Here is a 16,464-nt window from a genome sequence, read left to right as displayed (position 1 = left end):
CAGTTTGCACCGTGAAAGTTCCACTTTTTAGGATGAAATGGTCGGTCATCCCATTGCCTTGTTCCTAAAAGAGTCGGAAAATGGTCACTTCCATATGGATTATTAATAACTTTCCAATCTAGGCAAGGTAGGAGTGACGGTGACCCAAAGGCTAAATCTATGCATAAATATGTATTGTGTGTGGTACTGTAGTATGTCGACTCTGCCTTATTGAACAGACATGCTCCAGATGAGAGAAGAAAGTTTTCTATAGCACGACCTCTCGCATCACATCTGGCATCACCCCATAACAAACTGTGAGCATTAAAATCTCCAATAAAACATATGGTTCTGGGAGCTGATCAATCAGCTTTTCGCACTCTAATTTATAGAACGATTCGTCCGGGGGTATGTAGATGGAACAGATAGTTATCAAATGATTAGCACGAACAGCCAATAGCGCGAACAGCCACAACCTCAAGATAGCTTTGTAGCGGAATGTGCTGGCATGCTATGCTTCTTTGTGCAATTATTGCCATCATTCCGATCTTTGCGAAAAACCACGTATTTATTTAAAAAATTCATGTGAGTTGACTTTAAATGAGTTTCTTGTACAGGGAACACTTTAGGTTGATAATCATTTAGTAAGTCTTTGATATCATCAGGGTTATGAAAACTGCGCCTGGCATTCCACTGTAGCATTTGTGTGGTCATATTGAGGATAATGTATGTGTCCTGTGTTCAGATTAACATGCTAGAGATACGTGTTGAAGGAAGGTAACCCTTCAGGTTACCGGCCCTTTGGCGGAGTGGCTACGGGATGTTTCTTTTTCTTATTGAGCTCCAAAGAGCGCTGATCTTTGGGCATCGACGAAGCTGGTGCTCGTCCATCGATTTCCATTGCCTTCTCCGAGACGCTGGAAGGTCGAGAACCAGGCACAGAGACTTGCGTCTCTGGCCTTGGAATTCGATACAGCTTCGGGGCCTGTTGAGCCGAAGCCTGTAAACCCACCTTTGATGTTGGTGGCGCAGCAATAGCAGCAGCCACCTGGGGGGTGGACGAAGTGACCACTGGGCCACTGTTGGTGACCGCAGTAGACTGTCGCGGCACTTGTGGCACTACCCCCCGTTGCACCACCTCAGCAAAACTGGTGGGATCAAGGTATGACAGACGGTTCCTTGCTTCACGAAATGTTAAGTTTTCTTTTACTTTTAGTGAGATTATCTCGTTTTCAATCTTCCATTTAGGACATGTTCTAGAGTAGGCTGGATGACTTCCATCACAGTTCACACAATGTGGAGATGATTTGCAATCGTCCGACTTGTGTTCATAGGAGCTGCATTTCGCACATGTCCGATTTCCCCGGCATGTCTGGGATCCGTGTCTGTACCGCTGGCACTTAAAGCATCTCTGAAGGGTTGGGGATGTACGACCTCATGCGAAGTTTGATGTAGCCTGCATCTAGTGTGGTAGGGAGCACAGAGCTGTCAAAGGTTAGTATTATGTGCTTAGTGCGGATCTATTATTTCAGCGAATCAGGATTCTTTCAACCTTTATAACATTTTGATTCTGGAAGCCATCTAGAAGTTCGTCACTGAGGTGCAAGAAGTCATCTTTTGATAATTTACAATGGCTCATGTTCATTGTTCTATGTGCAGACACGGTAACTGGTATGTCACCAATACATTTCAAGTCATTCAATTTCTCAAATTGGTCTTTTTCCTTAAGTTCGAGTAGCAAATCACCGCTAGTCATTTTCGTGGCCTTGTAGCCTGGTCCAATGATGTTTCCAAGGCATTTCGCTACCAGGAAAGGAGACAATTTACGAGCAGAGTATGTAATCCCTCACTATGGATTACATGATATTGTGGAAAATTGTCAGTGCTTTGCAGGAAGAATTGGAAAGGTGCTTCGGTGCGCCCTTTTTTCTGAGAGCGATCAAGGAAAAAGGAAGTTTGCTTAGCCATAAGGTACTGCTTGTGTTCGGCGACAGCGCCAACTGCCCACCACGAAGCCCAACAAGGGGATGCTGCAAGACTTGAACGAAGTCTGCACAACGGCAGCTGTAGGCTATCACTATAACTGGATATACAATACCCAAGGTTGGGTACGCCACCAGGAAACAATGAAGTAAATGGAAAAGAGAAGAAGACAGGGTAGATTTAAAGAGTAGAAAAAGACGAAGATGTAAGGAGAGAGAGATAGGAAAAGGCGACTGCCGATTTCCCATGGGTGGGTCAGCCCAGGGGTGCTGTCTACGTGAAGCAGGGGCCAAAGGGGTGCGTTTCCTCTGCCGGGGGGCCTTAAAGGTCCAATCACCTGGCGTCAGCTCAACCCCCAGAATCCCCTTTTCCCCAGACACGGCTTAGCCCCCACAGCTAGGCATCGGTGAGGTCGAGAACCCCCATTAGCTCGGGTCCGTAGTATCGCTACACGCCAAACACCTGCTTGCGCAGACGCCCCTGCGGGGCTGAGTGCCACAATTTAGAAATAACTACAGTCCCATATAACTGTTCCGAATAAGCAACATAATATAAAAGCAATCCTGCTTATTTTTACATTTCACCACACTAACCTGAATGTCTAGCTGAAAAAAAAAAAAAACAGCCAAATGAGCTATATGCTTAATATGGCAGTTCTTGTTGCATAAATGAGATTAGAGCTGATAATGCTGCACAATAGTAGCACACTGGGATGATAGTATACAGATACTTTTCAGTTTCTTCAAGACTTACGAGTTGGTCAAAGACTAAAAATTTGACATTCTCATTCTCTCATGCCATTACAGAGCGGGTTCGAAACAATTACCAACGAAAATTACTGTTTGTAACTACACTGAGCAGCATTTTTCTTTCGGAGCAGTTTGGAGCAGCACTTCCATCACTCCAAGACTACCAATGAAAAGGCATGACAGGCAGATTATTGACTGACTAGCATGAAAAATATGCAGGATGGCTCATGGCTAACAATTTTTTAAATTGTGTTTCTTGCATTATTCAATGACACTGGTTTAAAAAGTTTTGTCTCCCATTTACTATACTCTAAAACAATACCTGCAAATTGGGAGGAAAAAAAAGGTCAATGCCCACTTATGTTAATCCTTTAGAAAGATGCAAAAACAGATAGTTGCAGTGAATATTAAACTTGACTGATGCCATGTGAGAGCATACTACTCACTGTGCAATGATGGTGATTGCATATTCCTTCAAATATTCTGAGATGAATTACGTGCTTGTCCTCTCCCATCAAAATGCAAGGAAAATAGCCACAGCATTTTATTAAACTATGATGTATTATAAACATAGCTTTAGCAACAGGGAGCTTTGATTATGAAACAAAAAATTCTCAGAGCTTTAAGAGCTCCCTTATTTCCTTTCTTTTACGAATTGGCTCAGAAATTCCTATAACAGCATGAGGAAAAAAACTTCACTTTCACCTGGTAGCCCATTGGCCAGTGGATGAGATATAGGTCAAAGTACTCCAGGCGCAACTTTTTCAGAGACAGCTCACAGCACTCAAACACTTTGCTTCTGCTGTGGTAAGTGTTCCAGCACTGAAATGTCATAAGACCATTTATATACCATTGAAGCGACCATTTCATCATTGGGAGCCTGCAATGCATTGTTTGAAATAACAGCTCCGAAGCAGCTTCAAGTGTTGACACCACTCTGTAGCAGAACATTTGCCTGCCATGTGCAATGTCTTGGTCTGATACCAACTGGAATACTTTATTTTTATTCTTTATATCGACTATTATTTATGTTCATGGACAACGCTGCCTACATCGGAATCTGTGACATGCACTCTTCACTGCTATCATGCTGAAGTGTCTTTTTAAAACCTCGAAAAAGGATTTTGTGAGAAGCTTCCTCGTGACCTTGGAAGTCATATTCCGACCAAAACTTTGTCTTTAACGGTTTATGACTAATATTACCGATTTTAACAGACCATACTAGTTCCCAGTAAAAAATATTTCTTACACTGTTAATCTCAACTGGTAATGTTTAGTATATTACCAACATTTTTCAATCAACAATTAACTTACATAAAATCTCTCATGCTAGGAGCAAGAAATTATAGAACTTCAGGTATTTGCCTTGTAGCCCTCCAGAACAAATTTCAGCAAGAACTGCCTGATGGCACTCAAGGACTATATGTCAAATGCTATAGGTACAAATGGCTTATCATAAGGTTAGATGCTGACACTGCCTTCACATTCTGAGGTGCTTCATCGAAGGAAATGCCATAATGTACCAATAATGCAAAACTGTTAGCTTTTCATTCACTTCTGGGAGCATGACACTGAGCACACCAATGTTCCACGTACTACTAATTGAAAAATGAGTCAATTTGACAGGCAGTGAGAATTAGCATGAGTCCACAATAAGCAGAATGTCTATCTCCTCACTAAGTGAGTGAAGGACTCAATGTGTCCATTGTAAGTCTGCATATGTTTGTTACACATGAAACATAGTGGCACTGTTCCTATGCAAATTACAAAATAGCACTATTTCCTCTGTACACCTACATTTCTATCCCACCACTATTTATCACTACACCTCCATTTTTAAGATCACATGTTTGTTGTGAATGAGAGTACTAAAGAGCCAGCTAACATGTATTTATAGACTACAGAAAATATATGAAAAATCTCAACGAAAAAAATTCTGTTGCAACAGGCACTCGTAAAATGTTGACAGTTTTAAGGTATGTTGCCAGCTTTTTAGAAATCTTTGAATTTTGACCCGAAATTGATAGTTTTGCCTTTGCCTATGGGAGGTCAGTTGAAAAGTAAACTTCAACTGTGTTCAGTAAGAGAACCAAAAATAAAAAAAAGAAGGAAATAATTATAATTATCAAAATTACCCAAAATACACTTAGCACACTAACAGTCACAATTCTGTATATCTGTACATTTTAAAATCATTAAAAATAAAACTTTATCTTTATTTTTAATGAACACAGAAAAAAAGAAACAAAGAAAAGTCCCTTTAAAGGGTGGCAATATACCTTGAGAACTGCCAATGCTAATGAGCAAGCATCAATCAGTTACTGAGCATCTATGTAAGAGGACGAGGTAAGCTGGATCCATTATACCAAGGTTGATATCAATAGCGCATTATACTTTGTTTATATATATACAAGTCATTGCTCCTGCATTTTCATGATTCAAGACAAATTCAAGTCAGCTGAGGTTTTACTGTAGACATTCCAGTTCAATGCATGGTTACGTTTGCATTCCATCAAGGTCTATTAGAAAATGCAAAGATTGCAGAATTGATTATAATAACATAAAACTACTAGTACTACAGTATCCAGGTTTACCAATTAAACACTTAAGTGTCAACTGACAGGCTGCCCAAAATTATGTTCACACAGGTCATTATTTTCCCTGCGAGATATAACAGACAATCATGCCAAAGAACATATAGGAGACGTTATTCGAAGTACTTGTAATGTAAATGTGAAGAAAAAAATGTGTACGAAAGGCTAACTTGCCGTGGGCAGGGGCCGAACCTGCAAGCTTCAAATAACGTGCCTAACTTGGTACCTTCATGTAGTATACGAGGTATTATTGGTCAGCTGCCAGCTCGTAATAAGAGCACGCGATGCCAAACAGGCAGAAAAATGGTATTCCACACTTGCCGTCACTGCTACTGGCGACGCTGGCTGATGGTCCTACGTTTAATGCGCATATATGCCCCATAAAGTGGACGGGGGGATAGCCGCCATGGTAGCTCAGTTGGTAGAACATTGGACGAGTTATTCGAAGGTCACAGGTTTGGTCCCTGCTCCCAGCAAGTTATCCTTTTGTCCACTTTAGTTTCTTCACATTTACCATCACAATAATTTTTAATAACATTCCCTATACTCTTCTTGGCATGATTGTCTATTAGATCTCATTATTATTTGATTTAACAAAAAAAAGAGCCTTTAAATGTACACTTTTTTTTCCTAAATTTTAAATGAGTATTCAAGCAGTGCATACCTTCCCTGTAATCCAGAGGTCTCCCCTCTCCACAGTGCCATCCTTAATTTTGTCTTCAATTGCTCTGCCTACTTCTTCTTCATTTTGATATGCAAATGCACAATCAATGTGCCGGTATCCTGTATCAATGGCAGTCTTCACAGCCTCATACACCTGACCTGCTTGAGACTGCCGGATAAAAGAGCACAGCACTCTTACGGAACGTCAGTCAAGTCACTAGACAAGTATGTATGTGTTTAGGAAATAAATCCATGTGGCCTTATATGCATTGCTAAGCTGGTGAATAAAATGTTTTAAAGATACATTTTACACGTTCGCTCGGATGTACAATACACAATAACTAGGAAGTTGGGGGGGAGGGGGGAGGGGGGGGGGCACTTGTTGAAGGTTTCGAAAATGCTTATTTTTACTATTTTTTTTCTCAGTAAAAGACCCCCCTGGCTAGAGGCCTGACTATAACATACCATAAAAGTTGCATAAGTAAACACTATGCAGTTTGCCTCATAGAACTTGAGCCAAAAATTTAAAAATGAAAGACATTCCGGTTGCGAGTAATGCATACTAGTGACGCTCACATCAGTGTTTTGAGCAAGTATATATAATCTTGACTCCAGTCAGCATTTTTCCGCACGGTCAGTGCAAGAGCTGCAGGTATGATTACGTCGCAGCAGATGGTGAACAAATAGCAACAGCAAGCATGCAAGAAGGAGAGGCTGGACAGAAACCGCTGACTGCATCCACCAATCCTGGTATGATAGTTTTCACAAAGTTCTTTTTCCCATGCTTCAAAGAAAGTCCATGAAGTGTGAGAAAAGCCACAGGACGAAGGCCTTACTCACTATTGTGCTGTTTTGAAGCATGCAAATGGCAAACAAGATCGCCTGCAGTGTTATTGTGGTCATGGGGAAGCAGTAGAGTATTCTGATGGTCGCTGGAATCTGGGCTGTCAGCTTTTGTAAAATGATGATGCAAATGCATACTTAAGGTTGAGTGCTGCTTGGGTGGTAAAGCACCCATAAAAAGCTGCAGGTTACCTTGTTCATTGACTGCACACTTACAAGCAGCATGATATCCGTGTGCAAGGGCTCTGTCACATGGCTTTTCCTATATCGCCGGCTTTCACGGACTGAGAAAAACGACTACATGAAATGCATCATACACGAAACAATTCAGCCAATAATTAAAAAGTTGAGTAACTAAATTTAATTAATAAGCTAGTGAAAGGAAAAATAAAAAATAGCTTGAGTAACTATAGGCTAGTTGAAATCGAATAAATTAGATTCAATTTATTTCTAATGCACCTTGAATTTTTAATTTTATGGCTTAAGTTACATGAGACATCCTGTGTTGCAACTTTAAAGCATACTAAATTCAGTGTTTTTTATTCATCTGCAGTGTTTAAGAATTGCTCAACAAGAAATGCACTCCAGTGACCTTTCCTAATAAACGATATTCAGTCACTTCAAACCATAAGCTTCCCTTTAGGTTGCGTCATGTTTCGATTTCTTTAAATACATACTGTACTCAAGCCGATCTACACTAACAAAAGAAAAAACAACTATAGACCTGAATGGTTCCTGCCAACAGAAAATGAATGATAGAGTGCTTGTGACGATTATTTTTGTTTTCATAATGATGTGTATACTAGGATAGATCTCAATTGGCACGAATTCATTTTATTGATTGCAATGAGCTGATTTACTTGACAAAACAGAGCAAAACCAAACATTGCGGCTATGTAGCATGTTCTGTACACTTATGTAGGTTTAGTGAATTGGTAACCTTAATTGGTCCCCAATTCAAAGCTACGTAAGTGTACAGAATATGCTACTTAGTGTACATACAGTTATGTGAACAAACAAGTGGGAATATAGGACATTTTCATAGGATGAAATGCAACAACTTATTTATGGTATTGCAGATAATATTCTATTGCTCATTAATATTTTCTGTCAATTCACTGATGAATGCATCAATTTAAATATAAATAAAATACCTTTGGAATACGAAAGAGTTTTAAAACAAGCTGAACGAGAAAATCTGATTCTGTGGGCTTAGGAGCATGTATGAATACATGATAAATGCCCTCAATGCCAAAACTAGGTTAACCTTGCATGAAGCCAGCTTTTGATATGCGGGCAGATGTTACAAGCAGGTATCCAGGCAGGGAATCATCAACCGTAGCATGCCTTCAGCACTTGACGCTGTAGGTAAGTTTGCATGCTTATACTGTGCTATCAATAAACGAAACAGGCTGGACAAACATTAGCCATATACACAGTGGCGTAACAAGATAGGAAGGTGCCTACGGCAAATATATTTCGGTGCCCTTCAGGATGGTAATGACAGTGATTCGTTTTATTAACAATATTGTTTTGCTTGTAAAAAAATCCATTTGGCTATTTTGGGCAACCAAATAAACGATCTCTTGATTGACTACTTGTTCACTACAGTGAATTAGTTGTCTTGTACGTCTGCGCATCGTATGACACACCAAAAGTCCACAAGGTTAGAAAAAGATGCGACAAGAAATGGGCCTTGTCGTTTTACACAAAATATGTCATGTTTGTAGATTACATACATCCACACAAAAGAGAACGACGAAGTAGGCATGCAAACGATTCCTATCACTACATCACCATAACAGTTGTTATTCCAAGTTATTTATTGTGCACATTAAATTTGCATATATGTCTACTCTTTTTTTATTATTGCTAATGATACATTCAAAAATTTGCTCTGCCAAATCCTTTTATTCTATATATCATCATACCTTTTGCGATGCCAGCACTAATTTTGATGATGCACAATAGTTGTAAAGAAAAACACGTTCTTTATATTTGACAGGAACATGGTGCACTCGAATTACGAAAAGAGCTGTCACTCTCTGGTTACATTTCCCCCCTTGGCTGCCCTAGACCAGCCTTCTCAAACGCGCTGCTTGCAGACTTTTCGCCAGTGAACAGCGGCCTTCATTGCACTTTTTTTTTTTCGCTCATTTTCCCTAATGAGCTAAGCAGAGATGACTCTTCTAGAGCTAGCTTCTAGAGCTTCTAAGGTCAATGTGTTTTAATACATAACCACAAAGCAAACTAAAATTATTTTGAAATAGTCATCCACATTTTAATCGTTTTAGGTACAGTAAAATCTCGTTAATTTGAACTCGGTTCTTTCGGAATCCCGCTTGATTCGAAGGATTTCTGCGGTCTGGTATTTGCCAGTGTAAACTAGAATGGATAATTTGAAGCGGCGGCCGGCACCAGTCTGGTTAATTCGAAAAATTTGGGTGCCATATGTGCCACTTCCAGATCCCGATTTCGCCGCGAATCCGCGGAAACAACAGTTATTAATTGCCACAAGGCAATGCAACGTATTTATACTAATGATTGGCAGCTTAAGCACCCCAGTCTCGCTGCTTCCAGCGCAAAAAAAAAAAAAAAACGAAGAAAGAAACGGTCTCGTGCTCAACCAAAACGTGCGCTTGCGGAAAACTAGCCGTGCTTCACTGCAACACAGAGTGACACGCGGGCAGCTTATTGCATGTTTTTAGCAACGTCAGCGGGTCATGGTTTACCTATTCTTTCTGGGATTGTAAAAAACATATTAAAAAAAAAGCTTAGCGGAAATTGCGATATATGCGAACATCAGATTGCCGTTTGCTCAAGCAATTCGCGTCTTTGCACTGCTGGCGGAGTTCTTGCCAGCAACACCTACTTCAAAAACTAAGTTCGAAAGTTTCGAAGATAATTTTTTTCCAGCCAAAACACATCGTGATCTTCGTCCTACTGGCCATTACTAAATTTATAATTATAATGGAAAGAATGTGCGAATGGTCGCATCATCATGACGTGCTGATGCAGCGATTGATTGATTGATATGTGGGGTTTAACGTCCCAAAACCACCATACGATTATGAGAGACGCCGTAGTGGAGGGCTCCGGAAATTTAGACCACCTGAGGTTCTTTAACGTGCACCCAAATCTGAGCACACGGGCCTACAACATTTCCGCCTCCATCGGAAATGCAGCCGCCCCAGCCGGGATCCGAACCCGCGCCCTGCGGGTCAGCAGCCGAGTACCTTAGCCACTAGACCACCGCGGCGGGGCTGCTGATGCAGCGAGGAGCAGGTGACATGCTGCCCGCATGTCACTACTGTTTTGCAGTGAAGATGTCTTGTTTTCTGCAGGCGCACAGCGTTTTTTTTTTTTTTTCGGTAGCAGCAGCGAGGCTCACCTTCCTCCATCTTCGTGGCAAAATAAAAACCAGGTATTGCTGGAAAACATACCCTTCGGAGCCGCAAGCTAGCCGGCACAGCAAACGACGAGCACTGATTAGTTTGAATAGTTTCCTTGCATTCCACTTTTTGTATGTTCTGTTAATTTGAAAACCCGCTTAATTCGAAGCTATCTCACGGCCCCAGTGACTTCGAATTAACGAGGTTTTACTGTACGTTTATGTTGCTGGAATATCAGTGCCAAATTGCCTTCAGAAATCACCCACATATGAGAGGGGATAAATGTATTTCAAATGGCAGTGTTGCACATATGAAACATAGCCTTTTTTGTGTTTTTTTGGCCCGTCTGGTATCTATATTGACCAGATGAAGCTGATACCATCTCATGTAGCCACCATAACCTGTTTACATGAGACATCAAACACTAAATCTTGAGCTTTAATTGCAGAAAATAAAATGTCGTAGCTTACAGCTTCACGGACGCCGACAGTGAAGTCAATGTTCGTGACTGCCTTGTCCACCGAGGTATAGTGGGTAAAACATGAGCATATAGATATTTTGTGGTGCAACTCTCCTGCTTGGGCATATAATACACACAATCAGTTAGAAACCTTAAAGGTGCGATAACGAGAAACACGAAGTTCATGTGGAATGAGCAGGAGCATTGAAGAATGCGTGCAGTTTTGGGTGGATGTGAAAAGATAAGTCAAAAGAGATAAGAAAGCAGGGACTAAATATCTTTTACTCAATTTCTCTAACCTAAGACTCAGTGCTGAAGGGAGGTTGTCAAGATACTGATGGGTCACAGCGAATTAGAAAGTGCCATCACACGTCACCATGCGTACAATTGGCCGCTGCTTGGCCGTGGGGCAGTGAAGTCGGAGCTTTCACGATTGCCACGATGGATGTGGTTGCAGACTTTGAACCTTGTAGTGAAGAGCAAAGACCTCAACATGGAAGGAGTATTACATTTCAGTGAGTCTGCATCGATCCCCTGTGCTCTCGGAGCGGTAGCAGCTTTTTTTGCAAACGAAGGGTGGCTTTGTCGTTTTCGTCAATGGCATATGGGAGGCCTCCGATTGCCGAATGCTGTTTGGGTACTTGCATATGTATTTCTTGTTTTTAATAATGGCAGTTTCGTTTTGGAGAACTCAAGCAGAGATGCCGGGTCATGAAGACTCGCAACAGAGCAGTGAGAGCAGAGCCATACAGGGCTACTCAATGTGGTCCTAGAATGCTGCACGCAACCGAAGAGCAGGTGCGAGGGTACCAGTGAGAATAATCGTAACATGAGATCAAAATCATTGCAGCTCCATAGTTTGCTGCAGCACAGCGGCAGAACACGTGCAGAATCCGACACAATCACTGCGAGGCTTGCTTGTTTATATAATGTCATGTCAGACTACACCTGGATGCTGTTAGTGCCAACGCGCACAGCGGCAGATAAAAAATATAAAGATAAATAGCTCTATGCTAATCACGGCTGTAACTGCGTTTGTGACCATTTCGAGAAACGTGAACCGCAGCAAGCATTAGAAATGGTCTAGTGCGCCCCATCTAGTCATCCCCGTGGATATGCACAGTGTTAGAAATGGACGTGCCTTTTGTAGATAGTGAAAGAAGATGTCGACGCGACTGAGAGACTTTCGTGCAGTGTTTGGCCTGTGTGGCATTTGAGTTTAGCCTGTGTGGCGTGTCTTTTATAATGTGTTAGTGAATTGTTCTTTTATTACGAGGTCCAAGACAACACTTCAGAAGTAGGATGAAAATCTAGTCGCCAACAGATGAGTAAGTGCGAGTTTTACCAGTGCACGAAATCGCTAACCCTAACTCTGGAATGGAACACACCGACGATCGAGTCAACCTGACTGGCGGCGGAGACACGGACTCCAACGACGGGGACACCATCCTGGCTCATGAACTGCTACAAGCCCTTTAAGAAATGAACAGACAGATATTTACCCTGCTAGAACAACTGTCTGTGGCCAGCGCGACGCAACCTCAACCAGCGCCAACGTTCCAGGTGATTCTCAACTTGAGCCGTAACATAGGCCCCTTTGACGGCTTTGAAGTCGCTCCTTCGGCGTGCGAGTGGATTGAGAATATTCGTCCAACATCTAACCTTCATGGGTGGCCAGTAGTGTACACGCTAGAAACTGCCAAGGCCCGACTAGTTGGAGCTGCCAACTACTGGTACCATTCGAGGAGCTCCCAAATCCCATTGTGGGAGGATTTCGAGGTACGTTTTCGTTGCACCTTCATTCACCATGGCTCTAGAGTTTACGCGACAGGCCATCATCTACTGTTAACCGGAAGCCCCGTAGTGGAAGCAGGGGACGTCCAGTGTCTACAGGAACCAGAAGTCGTGCCAGTTGTGGCCCGCAAAAGACACGTGAACCCGTTTTTTGAATGAGCCCCGCCACACGCCGAGAACTCCGGAGATAGTAAGGTACAGACTGCAAAGATAGGTGAAGAACTAAAGTTCGAGGCGTCTACTGGAGCCAACGAAAAGCTGGAAGACAGGAATGAAGCCGAAGCTGAGGGCAAACAAAAGCAGACAGACTTGCAACATGGTACTACGGAAAAAGACAGCGAAGAAAAACCCAGAACGACGAAAGAAAGAGCAGTACATTGCGGCGAAGAAGGAAAGAAAAAGGAAGATGCCAAAGGAGCAGCCCAGGAACAAAAGGCGACACATAAGGATAATCAGGAGGAAGGTGACGTTGCAGAAGACAAAAAGCCAGAAGACCAACGAAGCCAAGACTACAATACGGAAGACGAGACACTAGAAAAATCGTAAAAAATTGCCGTAGAGCAGACGGAAAAAAAAGAGAATGAACAGTCCTGGACCGACCCAAAGGAAGATACTGAGCCGAAAACAACAGAGCCAAACGACATCAAAAAAATGAGAAACGCGAGAGCAAATCGGCAGGAAGATTCACCGCAGACGGGCTAAAAGCTGAAGCGCAAGCTGGACCAAGCATCAAAGCCAAGTCTAGGCAAGAAAACACCAGCATCGTGCGTGTTGTGCCTTTCCCCAAGGACAAGCCAGCCAAGATGGCCAGAAACTATGACATTCCCTTGCACGTTTCACGCTACGAATGGGCAAACTTCTGCGTGCGATGAAGAACTTGACGCTCTAGTGTATAAGGTGTAGCTGTTTTTTTGTGTGTTGTTTTCCGATTCTTCATTTTGTTTCTTTCGTGTGTCATTTATGAGGTATTTCACGTGAGAGGATGGCTGAACATTTGTAAAGTCAGTCATGAACATTCTCGGGAGATCCTTAACGAGGACATTAAGCATTGCAGGATGGCCGAACGTTAGAAATGCACATGCCTTTTGTAGATAGTGAAGGAAGACGTCGACGCGAAGGAGAGACTTTCGTGCAGTGTTTGGCCTGTGCGACGTTTGAGTTTAGCCTGTGTGGCGTGTGTTTTATCATGTGTTAGTAAATTGTTCTTTTGATTGACATGTGGGGTTTAACGTCCCAAAATAAATTGTTCTTTTATAATCAGGTCCAAGACAATAGCAGTGATGCCAAATAGGGCTGATGTGCACCTATCAAAGGTGATTACTAGAGGGTGCGCACAATACAATTTTTAATGCCTATTGCTGTTCACATTCCACTGCACGCCAATAGTACATATCCTTTAGGTTTTCACAATTTCCTCTCTTGTTCAAGCTCAGTTGACAGCAATAATGGCATGGATGTGATCATAAAAGGGCAATTTGCCACTGCAGTTTTACTTTCTGTATCTCTTTTGTGCTATAGTGTGAATGAGGCCAAGCACTAGAGACACGGGCGCTGCAGTCGACATATGCTACATCACGCTCACATGATGGCCTCTCGCTTTAAAGACGGGGCGCCGCCGTCTCGAGCACTTTTATTTTTCTGCGTTTCCCCCTTCAATCAGCCCAGTTTCACAACCACTTCATGTGCACTGGCATCTATAAACAAAGAGCTTAGAAAGCGTGACCAATGTCTTCGCTGTGACTGCATGCCACAATTATTGCACCACACATATAAAAGAGCAGAATGTATTTCCACATTTACACTTTTACTTAAAAAATAACGAACATTAGACACATGGCTGATAAAGCTAGCTTAGAAGGGTCAATTAACCAAAGTCCTACGCGTGTGTTTGCTGCAAGCACTTCCGAGAAGGTGACTGTCTGCACACTAGGGAACACAAATGTTAATTTGGTGAGTGATAGTGAGTTCACATGCGACACCTCCCTCTCCACGTGAAGACATGAATACGTTGAAGTCTTCTAAAAAATTACTTGGGGAATTCATTCGTCATAGTCAACCCCCTCCAATGCATGCTGATCGAGGAAAGTGCCATGGGGAAATTACCCATAAACAGAGAAAAATGAGGAGATGTGATGCAATTTGATAGGAAAAAGCAGTATGTGAACAAGTTCCTGATTTGAAAAAGGTAAGAATGAAACATTGTAGAAAAGCCTATACATACTTTTTTTTTTCCTTAGATCTTGACATATGCCTATAAAAGTCGCTGTAAGCTTGGATACTGACGTGTCTGATGAGATGGTAAAGAACTTCTCGATTCCAACTCTCCAGCAATAACACCATGGGCTGGGCAGCACTTTTCCTTTCAAATTTTACTAGGGTTGAAGGACCAAGGTGGTTTGGGCCAAACCAGAAGAAAACTAACATTTCAAACGATAAGTTCAGTGGCCAAGCTAGAAGGAGGTTTGGGCAGTTCTACCTCCCACTGCGCTGATATTATTACCTTTGTACTTGTATATACATCTGCACACATACGAAGACAAGCCAGATCACAAAGTGAACACAGAACGAGAAGAAAGCTTTTGTACAGGGCCCTGGATACGCACATTCATGATTAAAATACTGATTATGCGGAAACAGGCTTACATAGACCTATTTATCTCATTGTTTTTCATGGGCTTGATTATGAGCAAGGGGCCACGGGCTCCTTGTTTATGTGAGCCACAGGTTCCCAGAAGTCCTAGGCTCACAGAAGATTGTGTTGTGTTTGTTAAAGGAAAGGAGCAATATCTAGCAGGTAAAAGGAGTCTCTAGCCTCCTGGGTGGTACCAGGGGAGAAGAAAGCAAGGAAGGGGGTGTTGTTGAAACAGTGTGGCCACGTGCTCTTACTGGTTTTGAACCTGCATGGGTGACCTTTCCACGGGACGCGGGGCACTAATGCCCCCGTTTGGGTCCTCAGGAAGCCCTCGAGCCCATATTGGGCAGGGTTCGGCTTGGCACCCCTCGCGAGTGGCGCCCTAGGCATTTGTACCACCTCGCCTTGCCCTAGTAGCAACACAGCATATATGAACAGATGCTCGATCCTTGTATGTGACCGTCCACTCTTTGAATTATGAGTGGCACACAGTCGCAAGGTCTCCATAAATGCATAACATAAAATTTGTGCCAACTATCTTGCTTCACTCATTACATTTGTAAGGAATTTGATATCTTATTTCTCAAATAATCTGTTTGAAATTGCTGCACCAACATGATTCAAATGCAAAAGCATCCAAGTCTTAACATATGCATGAACATCACAAGGTCAATATGAGCTGCATGCACAAACGCTTAGGGTTAGCAATGTCTCGCGAAATCTATATCTCCCCGTGGTATCCTAAAGCTTTTTTCCGGTCCGAGAACACTGGGAGACAGTGCTGCGTGCAGAATATTTTTTCTCATATATTGCATGCTCCAGTCGGACAAGATGCAATCTTGCACCAACTTGTAATCGAACTAACCTTATTTAATTTAGAGAAACTCAAGAATTAGGCATTAAGTTTTTTCTACTTTGAAATTTGTATTAGTTGTAAATATACTTTGTTTCCACTTTTTACTGGATCACAATGGCTTTACCATTAATTTCTACCCGTTCATCTCTCATAAGCATCTTTTTAAAAGGGCATTTAGTTATTTGGACGAAAGCTAAATAATCGGGGGAGAAAATGAAAGCTGCTCATTTTGCCCAACACACGTTTAATTTGAAAAGCGCGCCGCTTTTTCCGGACATGTATGTTACCTTCCAAGTTCCAAGGCCAATCGCGGGAATCTTGTACCCTGATGAAAGAGTCACGAGAGGTACCTTGCTCGCCATGTCGCCGCAGAGACTGCAAAGTTGTGTTTGTCAGTTGACTTTTCCGGCGCCAAAGGACGTAACCTGTAGAAAAACGGTTCAACGTGTTTGTTGACAGGTGGAAGTACACAAAATATGCAGTCGTAAACTTTGGTGAACAGTGCAAGGTGCATGCCGA

At 42.3% G+C, this 16,464-nt stretch overlaps 1 protein-coding gene across 4 annotated transcripts in view; it reads right to left on the bottom strand.

Annotated features, from left to right (window-relative positions):
* Positions 1 to 16,464, bottom strand: part of LOC119161267 (aldo-keto reductase 1B) — a 50,479-nt gene that overhangs the window by 33,266 nt on the left and 749 nt on the right. For all 4 annotated transcript variants that reach the window (XM_037413655.2, XM_075879623.1, XM_037413654.2 and 1 more), the window contains exons 2-4: positions 16,233 to 16,370; positions 5,970 to 6,137; positions 3,417 to 3,533 (exon numbers count right to left, since the gene is read on the bottom strand). In XM_037413655.2, the coding sequence (XP_037269552.2) occupies positions 3,417 to 3,533; positions 5,970 to 6,137; positions 16,233 to 16,307 (360 nt within the window). In that variant the 5' untranslated portion in view covers positions 16,308 to 16,370. The remainder of the gene's footprint in view (positions 1 to 3,416; positions 3,534 to 5,969; positions 6,138 to 16,232; positions 16,371 to 16,464) is intronic.

This window comes from Rhipicephalus microplus, chromosome X (genome assembly GCF_043290135.1).
Source record: "Rhipicephalus microplus isolate Deutch F79 chromosome X, USDA_Rmic, whole genome shotgun sequence".
Lineage (NCBI taxonomy): Eukaryota > Metazoa > Arthropoda > Arachnida > Ixodida > Ixodidae > Rhipicephalus > Rhipicephalus microplus.
This window is presented reverse-complemented; position numbering and strand designations above follow the sequence as displayed.